This window comes from Cyclopterus lumpus, chromosome 9 (genome assembly GCF_009769545.1).
Source record: "Cyclopterus lumpus isolate fCycLum1 chromosome 9, fCycLum1.pri, whole genome shotgun sequence".
NCBI lineage: Eukaryota > Metazoa > Chordata > Actinopteri > Perciformes > Cyclopteridae > Cyclopterus > Cyclopterus lumpus.
Genome location: NC_046974.1, coordinates 24,513,325 through 24,531,294, shown reverse-complemented (window position 1 = coordinate 24,531,294; position 17,970 = coordinate 24,513,325). Strand labels below are relative to the sequence as shown.

The 17,970-nt window shown below is 40.8% G+C and overlaps 1 protein-coding gene across 2 annotated transcripts; it reads left to right on the top strand.

The window, feature by feature from the left end:
• The first annotated feature begins 6,384 nt into the window (after window positions 1-6,384).
• LOC117736597 (ectonucleoside triphosphate diphosphohydrolase 2-like) lies at window positions 6,385-14,576 on the top strand. 2 transcript variants are annotated; one of them, XM_034542037.1, is made up of 9 exons: window positions 6,385-6,617; window positions 8,052-8,169; window positions 8,762-8,912; window positions 9,052-9,211; window positions 10,729-10,956; window positions 12,213-12,485; window positions 13,503-13,622; window positions 13,905-13,970; window positions 14,140-14,576. In XM_034542037.1, the coding sequence occupies exons 1-9, from the start codon at window positions 6,501-6,503 to the stop codon at window positions 14,347-14,349; spliced, it is 1,443 nt and encodes a 480-aa protein (XP_034397928.1). In that variant the 5' UTR covers window positions 6,385-6,500; the 3' UTR covers window positions 14,350-14,576. The 2 variants fall into 2 exon arrangements, with proteins under 2 accessions (XP_034397928.1, XP_034397927.1); XM_034542036.1 differs by having other exon boundaries at window positions 6,386-6,617; window positions 13,836-13,970.
• The last annotated feature ends 3,394 nt before the right edge of the window (window positions 14,577-17,970 follow it).

Genomic DNA, 17,970 nt, shown 5'->3' with positions numbered 1-17,970 from the left:
ACACAATAGCAGCCTTTATTTCACATTCAGCTTCCACAGAGTGGGTGTGCTCAAAAGATTTAATCCCACATTCAGCCCTGACAAGAAAAGTCATACATATTGAAAAGGTGGGTACAACACCGTTTCAGGTGCCTCCCGTCTACTTCTTACCCTTACCCCACCCTCCATACAAAAGGGGGGGGGAAAGGGAACTCTAGTGTAATATTTGAAAGTTTTTCTTCTAGAAATGAACAAGGTGGAGAGGGAACCTGATCCTTGTCAGGATCACCTCTGAATCCTTCACTGGCACTCCTCTCAATGGGCTTGCTTTTTCACAGAGGGCAAGTTGACCAGGATACCATTCCTGACTGCAGTGTGTGTGAGTGATGAGTGGTTGACACAAATAACAGTAAGCCATGCATGTAAAAGGATGGCACTGTGTCACAGAATTACAGAGCCCCATCCACAGCAGTTTGAGCCTCATACTTTCACCTCTTAACATGGCTTGGATCCCCCCCCCTCCACTACACTCCCCCATTCTGTTTCAAGAAGTCCGTCCTCACATACCAAATCCCCACTACCCCCCTAAATATCACCTGCTTTCTGCTCCTTTAATCACCTTAGCAGGCATTCCTTCATGCAATTTACAGCACTCTGTCCAAACAAAGGTGAAGCCATCCATGCAAGCAGTAACTGCAACCACTTCTGGGCCAGAATAACACTTCACTTTGAACACATGCATGAAATAGATGCACTATGGAACCCAAACTGAATTCACTGATCTTGATGTTTGACATTAAACGCCTGTATTTACATCATCCACCACTTGTCATGCTTCTTTCATATTAAGGGAACTTAAGGATTTGTACAGTTTGGGTCTTATTTTTGTAATTTGGTCATTTTACTCACCAAATAGTTGCCCAGATCTGTGATAGCTGCAAACATTCCTCAGATGAGTCAAGAAACAAGAGCAGTGAAATTAGTCTGGTCTTAAACAACAATCTTCTTTAGAAGAGAAAACCAACGGTAAAAAAATGATGCATAAACATCCATTACAAACTGCCTTCCTTCTTCAAACTGGACCTGTCATAGTGACACAGTGTCTCTGTGAGGAATTTTATGAGGGATTATAACCCACATTATGGGTGCTTACAGTGTCCCTGTGAAGAATCTTATGAGGGATTATAACCCACATTACTTCTGCAGCCCAAAAAACAAGATGCAAAAACACTGAATAAGACATTTTAATACATAATATATGCAAAAACACTGAATAAGACATGTTTAGGCGACCAAAATGTTACAATTAACTCAAAGGGTCAAAGTTGTAAGATGAAAACACAGACAACTCCCAGACCGAGCAACACTGTGGTATAAACCTGTCAATCACCTTGTAGCCCCGCCCAAAAGCATACTCTGCTTTATGGTCTGTTTGACTCTAAATGGACCATAATTTACTAAATAAACATCATTCTGTATTAAAGAAAACTTGAAACTAGAGATTGGGACTATAAACTCATGTGTACAATGTTTACTGATGGAATAAATCAAGAGAGAAGTAGAGTCATTTTCTCATAGACTTCTATACAACCAGAGGAGTCGCCCCCTGGTGGTCATTAGAGTGAATACATGTTTAAAGTACTTCAGCAATGCCTTCACCTCTCAGACTGCGCTGCTCCAGGTCTGCTGAATGTCAGTTAGTTTTTTATAAAACACAATTTTGTTTACAAAAATGCAATATGTACACATAAATTCAACTGAAATGTAACTCAATAGCATCTACTACAGTTAGACCCTCCCACCCGGATACATCCACGCCCTCTGATAATTATTCTTTATTCTCGTCACTTTTCAGAAACAGGTTGCTGCCTGATTCCAAGTCTGCGAGCTGGAAATCTTCCTCTCCTTCAGAATCAGAATCAGAATAATTTATTAGCCAATTGTGTTGGACATACAAGGAATTTGAAAGGTGCATAACAATAAATATAGACATAGAATAAAACAATAAAATAATAAAAATAGCATAAAAACAATAAACATGAATAAATAACGACAAACAGTACTTGTACTTGTCTTTTCTCCAGCAGATTGCTACGCTTGTACATGTACATGAAACAAACATTATAAGGGCCCACTTAAACTGGTCCAGAGCTCACTCAACCAGTGGTCAAAAACTCCACAGGGTACCTTTAATTTCATCTCTCACCACATTAAAAACATGAGGCAACATTTACATCAACCTACTCTATTATATTATTGAGGTGCTACATACCTGTCCAAACAAATTGTTACAAAGTTAATCACCATTGTCATTGATGAATCAATAACTTCTACCAGTGGAGCTCCTCACCGCTGTGCTTGACTGTAAATGACTTCCTTGTTTAAAGCTTATTAAAAGACAGATGAAGCCTGTGATAGGCTGCTGAGCTGTTCACCGTATGTACAGTACAGTGCTTGTTGTGTGAGTCAACATGCCATGGAAAGAATCCCTTTGATCCATGAAGTGGTGTCATAGTTTCAAAAGATTTGTTTAAAACCCACCTAATCTGATTGCTCATGCTTCGTGATGGCACCCTGTTCCCAGATGTCAGCAATTACTATAGTGAGCACAGTGTTATCATCACTGACAGAAATGATTACTAAAATACGATCCATGCTGTAATAAACAGGAATTATCTTTTAATTTACAGTCAAAGGACAAGCTCCTTACTAATTAAGAGACCTATTATTTGACTGTTATTAAATTATTGTCACACTAACCCTTACCTCTCTTAAAATAATCTCATCCAGGTTTACACTACAGGCCATATGTAGCCCAAGGTGTGCTGAATTCACATTCACAGAGAAACCCCTCAATGTCTCCATCACCTCAATGCACGGAAAAGGTCACTTCAAAGCAGGGACTGAGTCACAGGAGCAATAGAAGCCTGGGACCGACAAATGCACCGGCTGTAAAACTTAACAAGGTGTGAATGCCCTCTGTGTGCCCTGGTTCTTCAGTATGCTGGTGCAGTCTGTGGAAGTTCTTAGGGCTTGTGGTACACTGCAAAAATTTTGGAAAATGTCCTCTTTTCAGTCATTACCTTAATGCATTCACATCCATTAAGACAAGCGTTTGATCAACTCAAGATGAAGGTCTTTCATTTTGAAAGCTTGGCTAAATGAATGTTTCCTGATCAGATGGAATGCTCAAAGGATGTTACTTTATCACATTTAATCATCAATTCACACCTTGGGTAACATAATTAACAAGTGAACTGAGGTCAATTGTTATCTAACCGGAATGATCGACTGGTGAAAACCTTGAATGTGTGAACCAAATTGTTTTCAACAGCTTTCGAGATACTACAAATGTTAACCTCATGGTGGCACTAGGCAAGGATCACCAACGTAAGTAGGATTCAAGCTCTGGGGAACCTGAATATCTGTACAAATCTTCGTGGAAATCCATCAAATAATTGTTGATATATTTCAGTTTGGACCACAGTGTTTCCCACACTCACTGATTAGCATTGTCATCACTGGAAAGGAAATTAAAAATAAGTATGAACTGGTTAATGATAACTGTCATAATTATAAACAAGTTAATAGTAAGTGCCATGAATGTAAACAGGTTAATAGTGAGTGTCTTAAATACAAACAGGTTGACGGAAAGTGTCATAAATGTAAACTGAATAATGGTAAGTGTAACCAATATTGGTTTAAGGTGAATGCCATAAATATAAACATGCTAACGGTCACTGTCAAGAATATAAACTGGTTAATGAAAGTGTCACAAATATAAACTGATTTACATTAAGTGCCAAAAATATAGACAGACCTAAGTACCAAGACGGGAGTCCCATTGGACAGCAATATCTACATTATGTCATCATTACCTAACATTAAGCTACGGGTCATTCGGCATCAAGACAGGCTGCAGCACAATAACCCCTCATAATATTGACTTGAGCAAATGTTTGTTTTATTGCTTATGTATACAATTTCTTCATTTACAAGAGGATGAATGTGTTATTTCCTCTTTAACAAAAGTAGCTTGATATGGGCTTAACTGTCACGATGGTTGAGGTGGACCTTTTTTTTTTTTACAGTGTAGCAGCTCCTGGGGGGAGGAGCGAGTGTTTGGAGAGGAAACATCATGTGGCTGGTTAGACCACTGGGCCTGGACACTTCTGATTTATCTGTGTATTTCAGAATTATGTTGCTGACCTCTTCACCTTACTGCCATTTGTGTCACCCCCCAAGTTCTGTTCAGGCAATCACCCCCACCCCCCAAAGCCTCCCAACCACAGACCGACCACAAGCTGCGGTGTCATCTACAATTCAGTAAACACACATACACTTGCTTAGGGATAAATATGAGTCATGCTCATTCTAGTCATGCAGTGAGTCAGGCATTAATTTACCTCTATTCATATCTTATCTTATCAGCTAAGGACAGTGCAACACATTTTCTCTCTTTCATATTGTGTTATACTCTAAAATGCTAAATAACTATAAATAGTATTGTAACTGCTTCCAGCATATTCATTATATATATATATATATATATATATATATATATGATGATGATGATGATGATGATGATGATGATGATGATGATGATGATGATGACGGCCTTTCAATTACAGATTTAGTATAATTTCTCTTTCAGTTTTCCTTGTGGTGTGTGTTTTGTTATGTTATGTTAAATAATGCAAAAGTTCTGATATTCTTTAATATTGAGTTTATGGAGTTGCATATCAGTAAACTCATACCAACATCTTTAAGGAGAATAATTCTATGTCCTATTGTATTGGCCTTTGGAAAATTAGACTACAGTACACTCTAGTGGATGTAAATGGTTAAGACCACAAGCTCCCAGAAAGGAGATACCACCTATCAAAAGATACTTGTTTTCATCTTAGAAAGGATGTATACTGAATTTGCATATGAGTTGCTTTGCAAAGTTTTTTTCAGGCCGCTATTAAGAGAGAAGAAAAAGGCCAAAAGAAAGCCACCCAGCCACATCCTGTTCATCTGCTGCTGCTGCTGAGATACGGAAATATGAGCTGATGAACCACAAGACTTCAGAATAGCTTCTTCCCCCTGGCTGGGAGACTCCTCAATGCATCCTCCACCATAGATAGGTTCTGTAGGTGCGTGTGTGTGTGTGTGTGTGTGTGTGTGTGTGTGTGCGTGTGCGTGTGCGTGCGTGCGAGTGTGTGTGTGTGTGTGTGTGTGTGTGTAAAAATGGGACTGCAATCTGCATTTGGTTGTGAAACCCTGCTGTACAATGGCAGTAAAAGGACCTTTTAACCTTGTAAAGAAAGCCACAATTGGTTGGAATAAAAAGAAATAGAAGACATTTTTAGATAAAAGGGATATAAATAATGTACGTTCGGGCAGTCTAATCACTTAAATATAAATGTTGGAGTCAGCTAGGATTCAATTTTACTTTGACACAAGACAAAGAAAAGCTGCAAATCATCACAAATAAGAAACTAAGGCAACAGGCAATGTCTGGCGATCTTTCTCTAAAAATTAAATGAATTAGGCAATTAAATAATAAGGAATATAGTCCCTGGCATGTAAAGCATAAACATACATACATGCAGTACACTGTGCACACATACACACATGTATATAAACGTACAAATATTTAATTTTGTCCAAAATTGTACTGTAATGTATTTGCATTTATTGGCGTACACATCTCAGACACCTTCGCGGTCTCTTAGCACACACTCCATCCATCCTCAGGGAGCCCAAAAGAGACTGAACTTTATAGGTGTTGCAGGAAGTTTGGTATGAGCACCAACACTTAACTTCTAACACCATTGAGAGGAGTGGTTTGGGCACCAGGAACTATCACTGCAACAAAGTACCGCCATGTCATCATTGACAGAACTTGCTGCAAAAGGAAACACGTCAAATCCACGCAGCTCCTTTCCTCTGCAGGCTCAACAGTTGACACATCAGACACGCTGTGACTTTAACATTAGAACAGCTGGCATGTCCCACCTTTGCAAAAGTTCATTATGAAATGTCATTATTACTAATGTATGTTATAGCGGATATTTTATTTATTTTTTAGGATAAAAATACTGAATTATGTTGAACGTTTGGACATGATTCAAGAAGATGTGATGCCATTATGAATTACAAAAATACTTTTGCTTAATGACATTTTAAAATAAAAATGTCTCTATAAATGAATGATTAAAGAACGTATTGTTTCATTTTCAGAATGCATGCATGTGATAGTCATAATGACTTTTTAAATAAGGGCTCCATACTAAACAGCCGTATCTCAAACTCTACTCCTGTGTGCGTGTCTGCACAGGGGTGCGTGCGTGAAGGAAGCACAGGAAGCGAGGCATCTTACCAAACGATTGAATGCCCCAAGAATCAGACTATACCCCCGTCGTCAACTTCTCAATACACGCCCTTTATTTCCGTGTGTTTCCTTACTGCGCATTCATTCGGTGCTCACGCGCTTCACACCGATCTGCGGGAGCATCAGAGCGCACGGTCTCCACATGGCTCTCCGCTGCAGCCGCACCATCCCTGCGCTGGGGCTGCTGACACTGGCAATAGTTGGGATTCTACTAGTGGTCCTTCCAGCTAGAGAGAGGGAGACACCCCCTGAACACATGGTAATGAAATCATTATTGTATATATGCACTCATCTCATAATATCTACTGTAATCTGAACATACATTTTAATGTTCTTTGACTGAAGGTGACTTTTTGAGGACAACATCTAATATTTATTTTCAAGCCTTCCTTGGACCTCGTAAAAGTGTGTTTTTTCCATATGGGGAGGTTCTCTCTTCATCAGGCGTCTTATTCATTTAATTTTACACAAGTTATAGTAAGATAAGAACATTTAGATTGTGGTCCACGGTTTAAAAAGCTGTTTCAATATATTAGTGTTATACTATTTTAAAATGTTGCTGTGGGGTCCAGCGAGAATGCCATGTACATAAAATGGGTACAGTCATGAACCGTGTGTCCTGATTTGAACTTAAACCTTCTCGACATGCAACAGATGTAGCCTCAATAATTTAAAAGCGCGTTGCAGAAATAAGTGATTCAGAGCACCCGGAGTAGACAAGACAAAGAAACAAAGAGTGTGAGGTTTCTATGCCTTTTCTTTTATTCTCTGAGAACATTACTCATGTGCTCTTCCTTTTGTTCATTTCACTAACACTTTCAAATAGTTTTTAAAAGGGTACAGAAATTGGTCTCATTTGTGCTGCCCTTACCCTTTGTCTCCGGAATAATGCTTGAATAGAACTTGATGCTTTGATGTTGACATTAAAAAAAAGAGCAGACAAAGTCAACATTTCTGTTCTGTTCTGAGTTAAGACATAACATCACTCATTCTATCATAGCTAATCAGTAGACCTGTACTTTGTAGTCTCATGACAGGAAATATGTTTTCAAAAGGAATGAGTTCAACCATCAATGGCCATAATGTTAAAAAAAACCATACACCAGATGTCTAGGGTCGGGTCACATCCTGTCATTGGCACATTTACTGAAGGTTGAAACTAGAGCACAGTGGTTACTTTTGTTACAACTACTATTGTAAATGCCATAGTAGATCCAATGTACATTTCTACTTGTATGACATTTCTACTGGTGACTGTGGCTCCGTGGTGAGCTGGGTCGTCCTTCAATCCGCTAGCCCATGTCGATGTGTCCTTGGTGCAACCTCAAACCCCAAATTTCTCCCGTAGCTGTGCCTACAGTGTGTGAATGTTCTATGAATGTTAGTTCAGCAATGTGGTTCCCTTTGAGAGCAGCATTTTCAAACGCTAAAATGAGATACGAAAAGAAATGTACACTTTTGTTTATCCCCGTGCATTTGACCGATCCTTAGTTATGAAGGAGCAGTGGGCTGCAGTGAAGCGCCTGGGGAACAACTGGGGGTTCAGTGTCTTGCTCCAGGACACTTTGGGACACTTCGACATGCAACTATGGGGAGAGCGGGGATCGAACAGGGTACCTTGCGGTTACGGGACGACCACTACAGCCGACCCCATGCTGTATGTGTCTGACATGTAATGCTTTGTCTCTTTCAGTATGGAATTGTTCTGGATGCAGGCTCATCCCACACCTCCATGTACACCTACAAATGGCCGGCTGACAAGCAAAATGACACTGGTATTGTTATCCAGCACAACGAGTGTCATGTAGAAGGTGAGCCCCGCCCAGGGGTTGTGAGAAGGCTGGCATAATGGACTTTACATGTTTTAAATCAAGGGCTGCCTGCTGCAGGCTTTAAATGCGGATACTGACAACAAGATGCTGGTAATCAAGTCACCATTTGAATGGAAAAACTAGTTATTATTTGCTTGTCTTGGTCAGGGCAAAAAAAAAAAATGCGGTAATGCAGTTAAAGTTAGCAAATAAAAAAAATAAAATATTCCATTCATGTCCAATACAAATCAAGACATCTTGTATTTATTGAATGGTCTATTTTCAAATGATCTACATTGCTCGGTACCCCCAGAGGTAAGTGAGTTACCTGAACTGACCCTTTCTGCCCAGACTTTCACATCATTCTACAGAAATTTATTCAATAACTTTTACATGCTTCACTTCCTCACCATAACGTTTGGGCCTTTTTAGTTAGTTCCTCAGTTGTTTCCGTTTGTTTTCAGAGTTTCCTTAGAAACACCATCCAGAGCCTTCATCTCAGAAGCTCATTCTTCCTTTAAGACAGGGAAGTTCAGTTTTAGAGGTCAGGCTGAGTTCTTTGTAAGCCAAACTACTTTCTCTCTCTGTCAAGGTGGAGGGATATCTAGCTATGCAGGTTTTCCTGGTGGTGCAGCAAAAAGTCTGGAGATCTGTCTAGAACGAGCTGTGAAGGATATCCCCAAATACAGGCACCACCAAACTTCACTCTATCTGGGAGCTACTGCAGGCATGAGACTTTTGAAGTAAGTCATCCTATAAAGACAGGATAGTGCACTAATATGTCTACCACACTCCTCATTAATGATGCATGAACACATTGAAATGGATCTTAATTGGAATAATTGAATATACATTTCCTTCCCCATTCAACACACTTTAAAGTATCATCAATGCCACAGAGTCCCAGCGGGTACTGAAGGAAGTGGAGAACAAACTGCGGTCTTACCCTTTCAAATTCAAAAATGCAACCATCCTAGGAGGACAGGAGGAGGGGGCATATGGCTGGGTTACAGTCAACTACTTACTTGAAAACTTTGTGAAGGTGAGCTTTGACCTTTCTGTTCAACTCATAGCACATCACAAACACTGTTACATTAAAACCTCATTGTGGAGGAATTGAAAGCATCTAACTTGTGCAGCACACGCGTCGTAACAACAGAAGAAGTTGCCAAGGTACAATAAGTCAGACCTGCTGATCAGGGGAGCAAGGGTTACACAATTTCTGTCAAGGTTTTCGAGTTCTAAGGGAACCTCAGTTTAGACAACTGAGGGAGCAGACTGAGGCATACGGAGAAAAAAAATACAAAAAAACGGAACTGAGAACAAACCAGTATAGCGTGAGGATCTCAGACAGGAAATCTGACAAAGAACACAAGGAACAAATGCAGATTGCCTGACAACTCAAGGAGGGAAAGCACACAGCCTAAATACAAAAGGAGAACACATGTAGGAACAAATCATTTATCTTCATACGTTGCTGGTGTAAATGGTAAAAGGACCTGTAACACTACGTGACATCATTCACCCATTAATACACTGATGGGAGGAGCTACCATGCAATGTGCCACCTGCTCATCAGGACTAACTAACATTCATACACTGATGGAAGCTACCATGCAAGGTGTCACCTGCCCATCAACTAACATTCATACACTGATGGGAGTAGCTACCATGCAAGGTGCCACCTGCCCATCAGGACTAACTAACATTCATACACTGATGGGAGGAGCTACCATGCAATGTTAGTTAGTCCTGGTCCAGGTGGCACCCACCTGCTCATCAGGACTAACTAACTAACTAACATTCATACACTGATGGAAGCTACCATGCAATGTGCCACCTGATCATCAGGACTAACTAACATTCATAAACTGATGGGAGGAGCTACCATGCAAGGTGCCACCTGCCCATCAGGACTAACTAACATTCATACACTGATGGGAGGAGCTACCATGCAATGTGCCACCTGATCATCAGGACTAACTAACATTCACACACCGTTGGCACAGCTACGGGAGCAATGTTGGGGTTAAGTATCTTGCCCAAGGACACATCAACAAGGACTAGCGAAGCCGGGGATTAAACCACCGATCCTCTGACTGAAGGACGACCCTGCTCACCACTGAGCCACAGTCACTCTTGAATGTTGGTGTGAGTTGCTCTGAAAGCTGGTGATATGCTCAGTGAATAGTTCAAATGACTTGTCGTTCAATCCCATCTAAAGTTAATATAGCTGTCCCAAACACCAACTTTAAGCCTCGGATATACACAAATCCATGGACGTGTATAGTTCTGTTCATATCCTCCCCTTGGAGTATGCCTAATGGATCAAGACAACTGGTAACGTAGCGTAGAGGCAGAACAACTGTGGACAGTCTGTCAACTCGTGCCATAGATTCAAGTTGGTTGCACATATAAAACGTTCCACACACAGGTGCTTTGGAAGTTCTTTTGCTGTATGTTCTCCTCAAATTAAACTCTGTTCTATCATGGAATATTTCTATTTTCCTACATCGATTCAAATTGTTATGCCTTGACCTGTCTTTTCTTGCCATTCAGTTCGGTTTTGTCGGGCGATGGCTGAATCCAGGCAGAGAGACAGTTGGAGCCTTGGATTTAGGGGGAGCTTCCACACAGATTGCTTTTGAGACCTCGGAAAAGGTGGAGGACAAGGATAATGTGATGGAGTTGAAGCTTTACGGACAAACCTACAGACTGTACACCCAGAGCTTCTTGTGCTATGGCCAAGACCAGTTCCTGCGGAAACTGCTGGCTCATCTTATCACGGTACTGTTAAAAAACTGTAAATCAACAGTTACATATGGCTATTTTTACAATTCTGTTTCCTCAACTGTGAGGATCATATATGGACCGTCCACAAAAAATGATGTGTGCACAACTGTGTGTAAGTCAAATCAGAAAAGCAGTAAAATACAACAATGTCCCGGAGTCATTTGAAGCCACCAAACAACAATTAATCATTGCTGGGATCACTATTATTATTTCTCATCATGTTAATAAAAATAATAAACACAAATACTCCTAATAAGTGATGCATTCAACTTTCAGGATTCAGCCAACACAACAAACTGAGTAGTGTGCAATCACTGTCCCACTGTCAAATCATCGCATGTTCAATTCAATTCAATTCAGTTTATTTTGTATAGCCCAGAATCACAAATTATCCTCAGAGGGCTTTACAATCTGTACAAATATGACAACCCTGTCCCAGGACCTCACATCGGATCAGGGAAAACTCCTAAAAAAACTGCAAAAACCTTCACAGGGAAAAAAGGGAAGAAACCTTCAGGAGAGCAACAGGGGAGGATCCCTCTCCCCGGAATAGATGTCATGTGTACAGATGAACAGCGTTACAGAGTTACAACACATTCAATGCATATGCCAGAAATTATGAATGATGAGTCGTAGGCATGGACCACGATCCAGATAACCACAATCCATGTAAACAGAAGGAGGTAGAGAGGAGGGGGATCAGCAGGGCCATGGCAGGAGGCAGGGCTCAGAAGGCAGGGCCCAGGAGGCAGTTAGGCCAGGCCCATGAGGCAAATTCACTGTCTGGCTGCAGTACGCATGCCAACAAGGATGTTTAAACCAGAGTGGCCCAGGTGAAGTGTGTACTACACAGACTCCACCAACCAGCTGCACTGAACTTTCTCAAAGGAATAGCATGAGATTTTGGAAAATAGGCGTTGTTGCTTTCTTGCAGAGAGCTAGATGTCCTTTGCGTATAAAGCAATTATAAAATATGGTATTTCCCAAAACCAGGTTGGTTGTCAATCCAAATGTAACCCAGTTTATTAGAAATTCAAAAAAGGTTGTAGAAAAGGCTGGCAACGTAAACACAAGCTTTTTACTGAAACACATAATGTTTGATTGCACATATGGAGTATAAATACTCTGAACTTCTTGTACATTGTGAACATTTATCGATTCAGTTTACTAGGAATTATACTTGTCATATGCTGCACTTGCCTATATTTACCAGAAGAATGTTTAAATTGTATCTGTTTTGGCTCTTTCAGACTGCAGGTGTAAAGCCCCAGGTGGCTCATCCCTGCTATCCACAACAGTTCAACGTATCTATCACGCTGGGGAAGGATGTCTTTAATTCTCCATGCACAAAGAGTTACAGACCAGCCCAGTATGACCCCCAGATGACCATATCAGTAGTGGGCACAGGAGACTACCAGAGCTGCCTGGACAACATCAAAAAGTTGTTCTCCTTCGACAACTGCTCTTACTCAAAGTGCTCTTTTAATGGAGTCTTCCAACCCAACGTGAGAGGAAGCTTCATGGTGAGGGAGACTTTTAAACAGTAGACAAAAATACCATAGTTGTTACTCATAGACCAAACATTTGATGATACCTTTATGGTAACCTTTTTGAATTTCTCAGTTTTACATCATTGAACGTTTTTGTTGATCTGAATGTTGTTCAAATGTGTAAATTCTCCACAGCATACTGTATACCTATTTAGCAGTACATGTCAATATGTTAAATGTATCTTAACACACTACAGACAAGTATATTATTGAAATACAAGTATAGGCTGGTGAAGATCATTTACAATGCAACCTGCAACCATATAACTGTCCTATCACAAACTCTTTTTAAGTCAGTGGTGTAGTGGTGGGTACGCCGTGGCTTCCATCCATCCATACTCCACCACCAGACTGGTCATGGAATGAAAGAAATGGAGAGGATTGTTCTCCGAGATTATCTGTCTTTAGGACAGTGCTCTCTGCAGGCATGGTGCCAGGGAGGAGGCACAGCCTTATGGGATATTGTCAGGGAGCAAAAGTCTTTTGCATTTTAGTTATACCTGTGAAATATCAGCATGCTTGCGTTGTCTTTGTGAGTATATTTGCATGCTGACATTACCATTTAGCTCGAAGCACAGCCTCACAGATGTGCTAGTTTAGTTTCGGTAGGTAGTTCTACTGTAAACACTGCCATTGACTGTACTCGGACATGAACCTGGGAGCGGCCCTGGATGGTGAAATATCTTTTATACATGGCAGCAGTATCTCCTGTAGAACCCTCCTGTACAACAGCAGAAGGATCCACTTCTTTCTCACGACTGTAGGGAGACAGAAATCTATGGGATATTATAAATGTTCCCTTTATAGATGGCAGTATTTTGTATCCCACCTAGTATTTGCTGTCAATTGTTTTGTTATTATATTAAAATATTCATTATTTAAATGACTGTAAATCCAAACAGGATGTTTTCCAAGATATTTGTCTGAAAACTAATCTTCCCTCTGGAAGAATGTGACTCTGATTGACTCAGTTTTCCATAATCTCCACAGGCATTCTCTGCCTTCTTCTTCACCAGTAACTACATCAAACTCCTCACCAACATCCCTGTCACGTCCCCCAGTCGACTGAAGGAGGCTAATCGACTCATCTGCAACATGACCATGGCTGAGGTACTCTTGAGAGCACTGCCTCTAATGAAGAAGGATTCTCAAACATGGTCATGTATAAAACAACCAAATACACCAGTAGACTTAATTCAAAGAAAAAAAACACACCGTATCTGGATGCTCTAGAAATGTCTATAGTGATTGGAGACATGATTAAGCAGGTTAAGATCTCACTAACTAAATACAATTCCTAAACCAATGTTTTTCTACTCATAGATGACTCAAAAGACAAAGCAGAAAGAGAAACACATGAAGAATACATGTGCCGTCTCCAATTTCGTCCAGGTCCTGTTACTGCAGGGCTACAGTTTCGATGAGCACTCCCTTCCCTCCATCTCTTTCCAGAAAAAGGTCAGACGTGAAGGAAATCAATGAAACATTTTAATTGATCATTTGCTGGGATTTCAGTCGGTGTTCAAACTTTTGACAACTGTCAACAGGACTGTCTGCTGGACCTAAATCAAAAGGCTTGTACATGGTGTGTTGTGGTTTCAGTGGGTCCCCTTGTGTCTTTTTGCAGGCAGGAGGAGCTTCGGTAGGCTGGGCTTTGGGGTGCATGCTGACTCTGAGCAATCTGGTACCAGCAGAGAGTCTAGGAATGAGGAAGGCTCTGCCCCCAGGGCCCTGGGCTGGCATTCTCTTCCTGTTCATCACCCTCCTCCTCGGTGCTTTGGGATACCTACTGATGATGATCTACAGAAACGCAAGATTTAAAGAGGGCATGGTGTAAGAGCAAGGCTGACCCACCTTCATATTACTCTTGGAGAAGGCATGTGACCGTCCAAAAAAAAATTATGTGTGCACAACTGTGTGTAAGTGAAATCAGAAAAGCAGTAAAATACTATAATGTCCTGGAGTCATTTAAAGCCACCAAACAACAATTAATCATTGCTGTGATCACTATTATTATTTCTCATCATATTAATAAAAATAATAAACACAAATACTCCTAATAAGTGATGCATTCAACTTTCAGGATTAAGCCAACACAACAAACTGAGTAGTGTGCAATCACTGTCCCACTGTCAAATCATCGCATGTTCAATTCAATTCAATTCAGTTTATTTTGTATAGCCCAATATCACAAATTATGAATTCGCCTCAGAGGGCTTTACAATCTGTACACGTACGATATCCCTATCCCAGGACCTCACATCGGATCAGGAAAAACTCCCAAGAAATAGAAAAAAGGGAAGAAACCTTCAGGAGAGCAACAGAGGAGGATCCCTTTCCCAGGATGGACAGAAGCAATAGATGTCATGTGTACAGAATGAACAGCGTTAAAGAGTTACATAAACATATTCAATGAATATGACAGAATGCATGAATGGACCTCCACAATCCATGAAACAGAAGGAGGTAGAGAGGAGAGGGGGGGGGGGGGGGGGGGGGCATCAGCACGGCCAAGGCGGGAGGCCGGCTCACCAGGCAGGAGGCATCAGACACAGCCAGATCCGATGGACCCTATGAGACGTGAAGTTACAAAGACTCCGGGGAGGAAGCAGAGTTAGTAAGGTGCAATGGAGAGATGTATGAGATAGGTGCTCAGTGTATCCTAAAACATCCACCAGCAGCCTATTAGCCTATAGCAGCATATCTAGGGGCTGGACCAGGGCAAACCTGATTCCGCCCTAACTATAAGACCTATAAAAGAGGAAAGTCTTAAGTCTACTCTTAAATGAGGTGACTGTGTCTGCCTCCCAGACTGAAAGTGGAAGCTGGTTCCATGAAAGAGGAGCGCTAATACAGGAGTAATGTGATCTCTTTTCTTAGTTGTTGTGAGTACACAAGCTGCAGCATTCTGGATCAACTAGAGGAACTTAAGAGACTTATTAGAGCAGCCTAATAATAAGGAGTTGCAGTAATCTAGTCTGGAAGTAACAAACGCGTGAACCAGTTTTTCTGCATCTTTTTGAGACAAGATGTGCCTGATTTTTGAAATGTTATGTAGATGAAAAAATGCAGTCCTTGAGATTTGCTTAACGTGGGAGTTAAAAGACAAGTCCAGATTAAAGATAACACCGAGATTCTTTACAGTGGTGTTGGATGCCAGGGCAATGCCATCTACAGAAACCACATCACCAGATAATTGATCTCTGAGGTGTTCAGGGCCGAGTAAAATAACTTCAGTTTTGTCTGAGTTTAACATCAGGAAGTTGCAGGTCATCCATGTTTTTATGTCTTTAAGACATGCTTAAATTTTATCGAGCTAGTTGGTCTCCTCTGGTTTGATAAAATATCAATAGATATAATTGAGTATCATCTGCATAACAATGAAAGTTTATGGAGTGTTTCCTGATAATGTTGCCCAAAGGAAGCATATATAAGGTAAATAAAATTGGTTCAAGCACAGAACCTTGTGGAACTTGGTGGTCATCGAGGCTTTATCGTTTACAAATACAAATTGAGATCGATCTGATAAATAGGATTTAAACCAACTTAGTGCGGTACCTGAAATGCCAATTGACTGATCCAGTCTCTGTAATAGGATGCCATGATTAATGGTGTTGAACGCAGCACTAAGGTCTAACAAAACAAGTACAGAGATGAGTCCTTTTTCTGATGCAATTAGGAGGTCATTTGTAATCTTCACCAGTGCTGTCTCTGTGCTGTGGTGCTTTCTAAATCCTGACTGAAACTCCTCAAATAAACTATTATGATGTAGAAAGTCACATAACTGATTTCGACTACTTTCTCAAGGATCTTAGAGAGGAAGGGGAGGTTAGACATTGGTCTGTAGTTAGCCAACACCTCTGGATTAAGAGTGGGCTTCTTCAGGAGAGGTTTAATTACAGCTACTTTGAAGGAATGTGATACATGGCCTGTTAGCAAAGACACATTGACAATATCCAACAGAGAGGTGCCAATTAAAGGTAAAACTTCTTTAAGCAGCCTCGTTGGGATGGGGACCAAAAGACAGGTAGATGGTTTAGAAGTAGAAACCGTTGAAGACAATTGATCAGGGTTGAAGGAAGAAAAGCCATCCAAATAAACACCAGGGTATACAGCCGTTTCCAAGGCCACGTACTTGATGACAGATCGGCACTGGTTGAGGGCAAGAAATCATCAATCTTACCTCTAATAGTTAGAATCTTTTCATTAAAGAAGTTCATATAGTCATTACTACTGAGGTCTATATGAATACACCTGACTCTCTGTCAGCCTGGCTACAGTGCTAAAGAGAAACCTGGGGTTGTTCTTATTTTTCTCTATTACTGATGAGTAATAGGCTGCTCTGGCATTGCGGAGAGCCTATTTATATGTTTTAAGACTATCTCGCCAAACTAAGTGTGATTCTTCCAGATTGGTGGAACGCCATATGCTTTCAAGCTTTCGTGAAGTTTGCTTTAGTTTACGGGTCTGAGAGTTATACCAGGGAGCAAACCTCCTTTGCCTCACTGTCTTTTTCTTCAGTGGGGCTATCGAGTCTAGTGTCATTCTCAGTGAGCCTGTAGCACTATCGACGAGATGATCAATCTGGGACGGACTAAAGTTAGCACAGGAGTCCTTCGTCACATTGAGACGTGGTATTGAATCAAATGCAGTAGGAATCAATCAATGTCAATGCCATATGCATTAACAAGGTTGAGGGTGTGGCCAAAGCAATGAGTGGGTTTCAGTACTCTCTGACAGAAGCCAATCGAGTCCAACAATGTGATAAATGCAGCACTAAGGCAATCATTATCGACATCCATGTGAATATTAATATCTCCTACAATAATAACCTTATCAGTTTTAAGGACTAAACTTGATAGAAACTCTGAAAATTCATCTAGAAATTCTGAATATGGACCTGGTGGCCGGTACAGTATAACAAATAGAAGTGGCTGTAATGTTTTCCAGGTTGGATGTGAAAGACTAAGAACAAGGCTTTCAAATGAGTTATAGTATAATTTTGGTTTAGGATTTATTAATAGGCTTCAGTCAAAGATGGCTGCTACTCCACCTCCTCGGCCAGTGCCTCGAGGAATGTGAGTATTAATATGACTTGGAGGAGTTGATTCATTTAGGATGACATATTCTTTATGACTCCTCTTCTGGTTACTTTTGATTTAATTAATTGAAAATGGCCGGAAGATGGATACAGTCTCCATGGAGTTGTGGGTGGGTAACTGCTCGAATGGAAGTGCAGAGAAGGGTGTAAGACTACAACTCTGCTTCTGCTTCCTGATATGAACCCTGGGTTGTCATGGATTAAGTCTGTTTATCAACTTGGTTATATTTGCAGAAATGAGACCCGCTCCATCCAAAGTGGGATGAATGTCGTCTCTCCTCATCAGATCAGGTTTTCCCCAGAAAGTCCCGAGAAAGTTTGAGGGCTCTAAATAAACCCTTTCCGTAAATCGGCAGC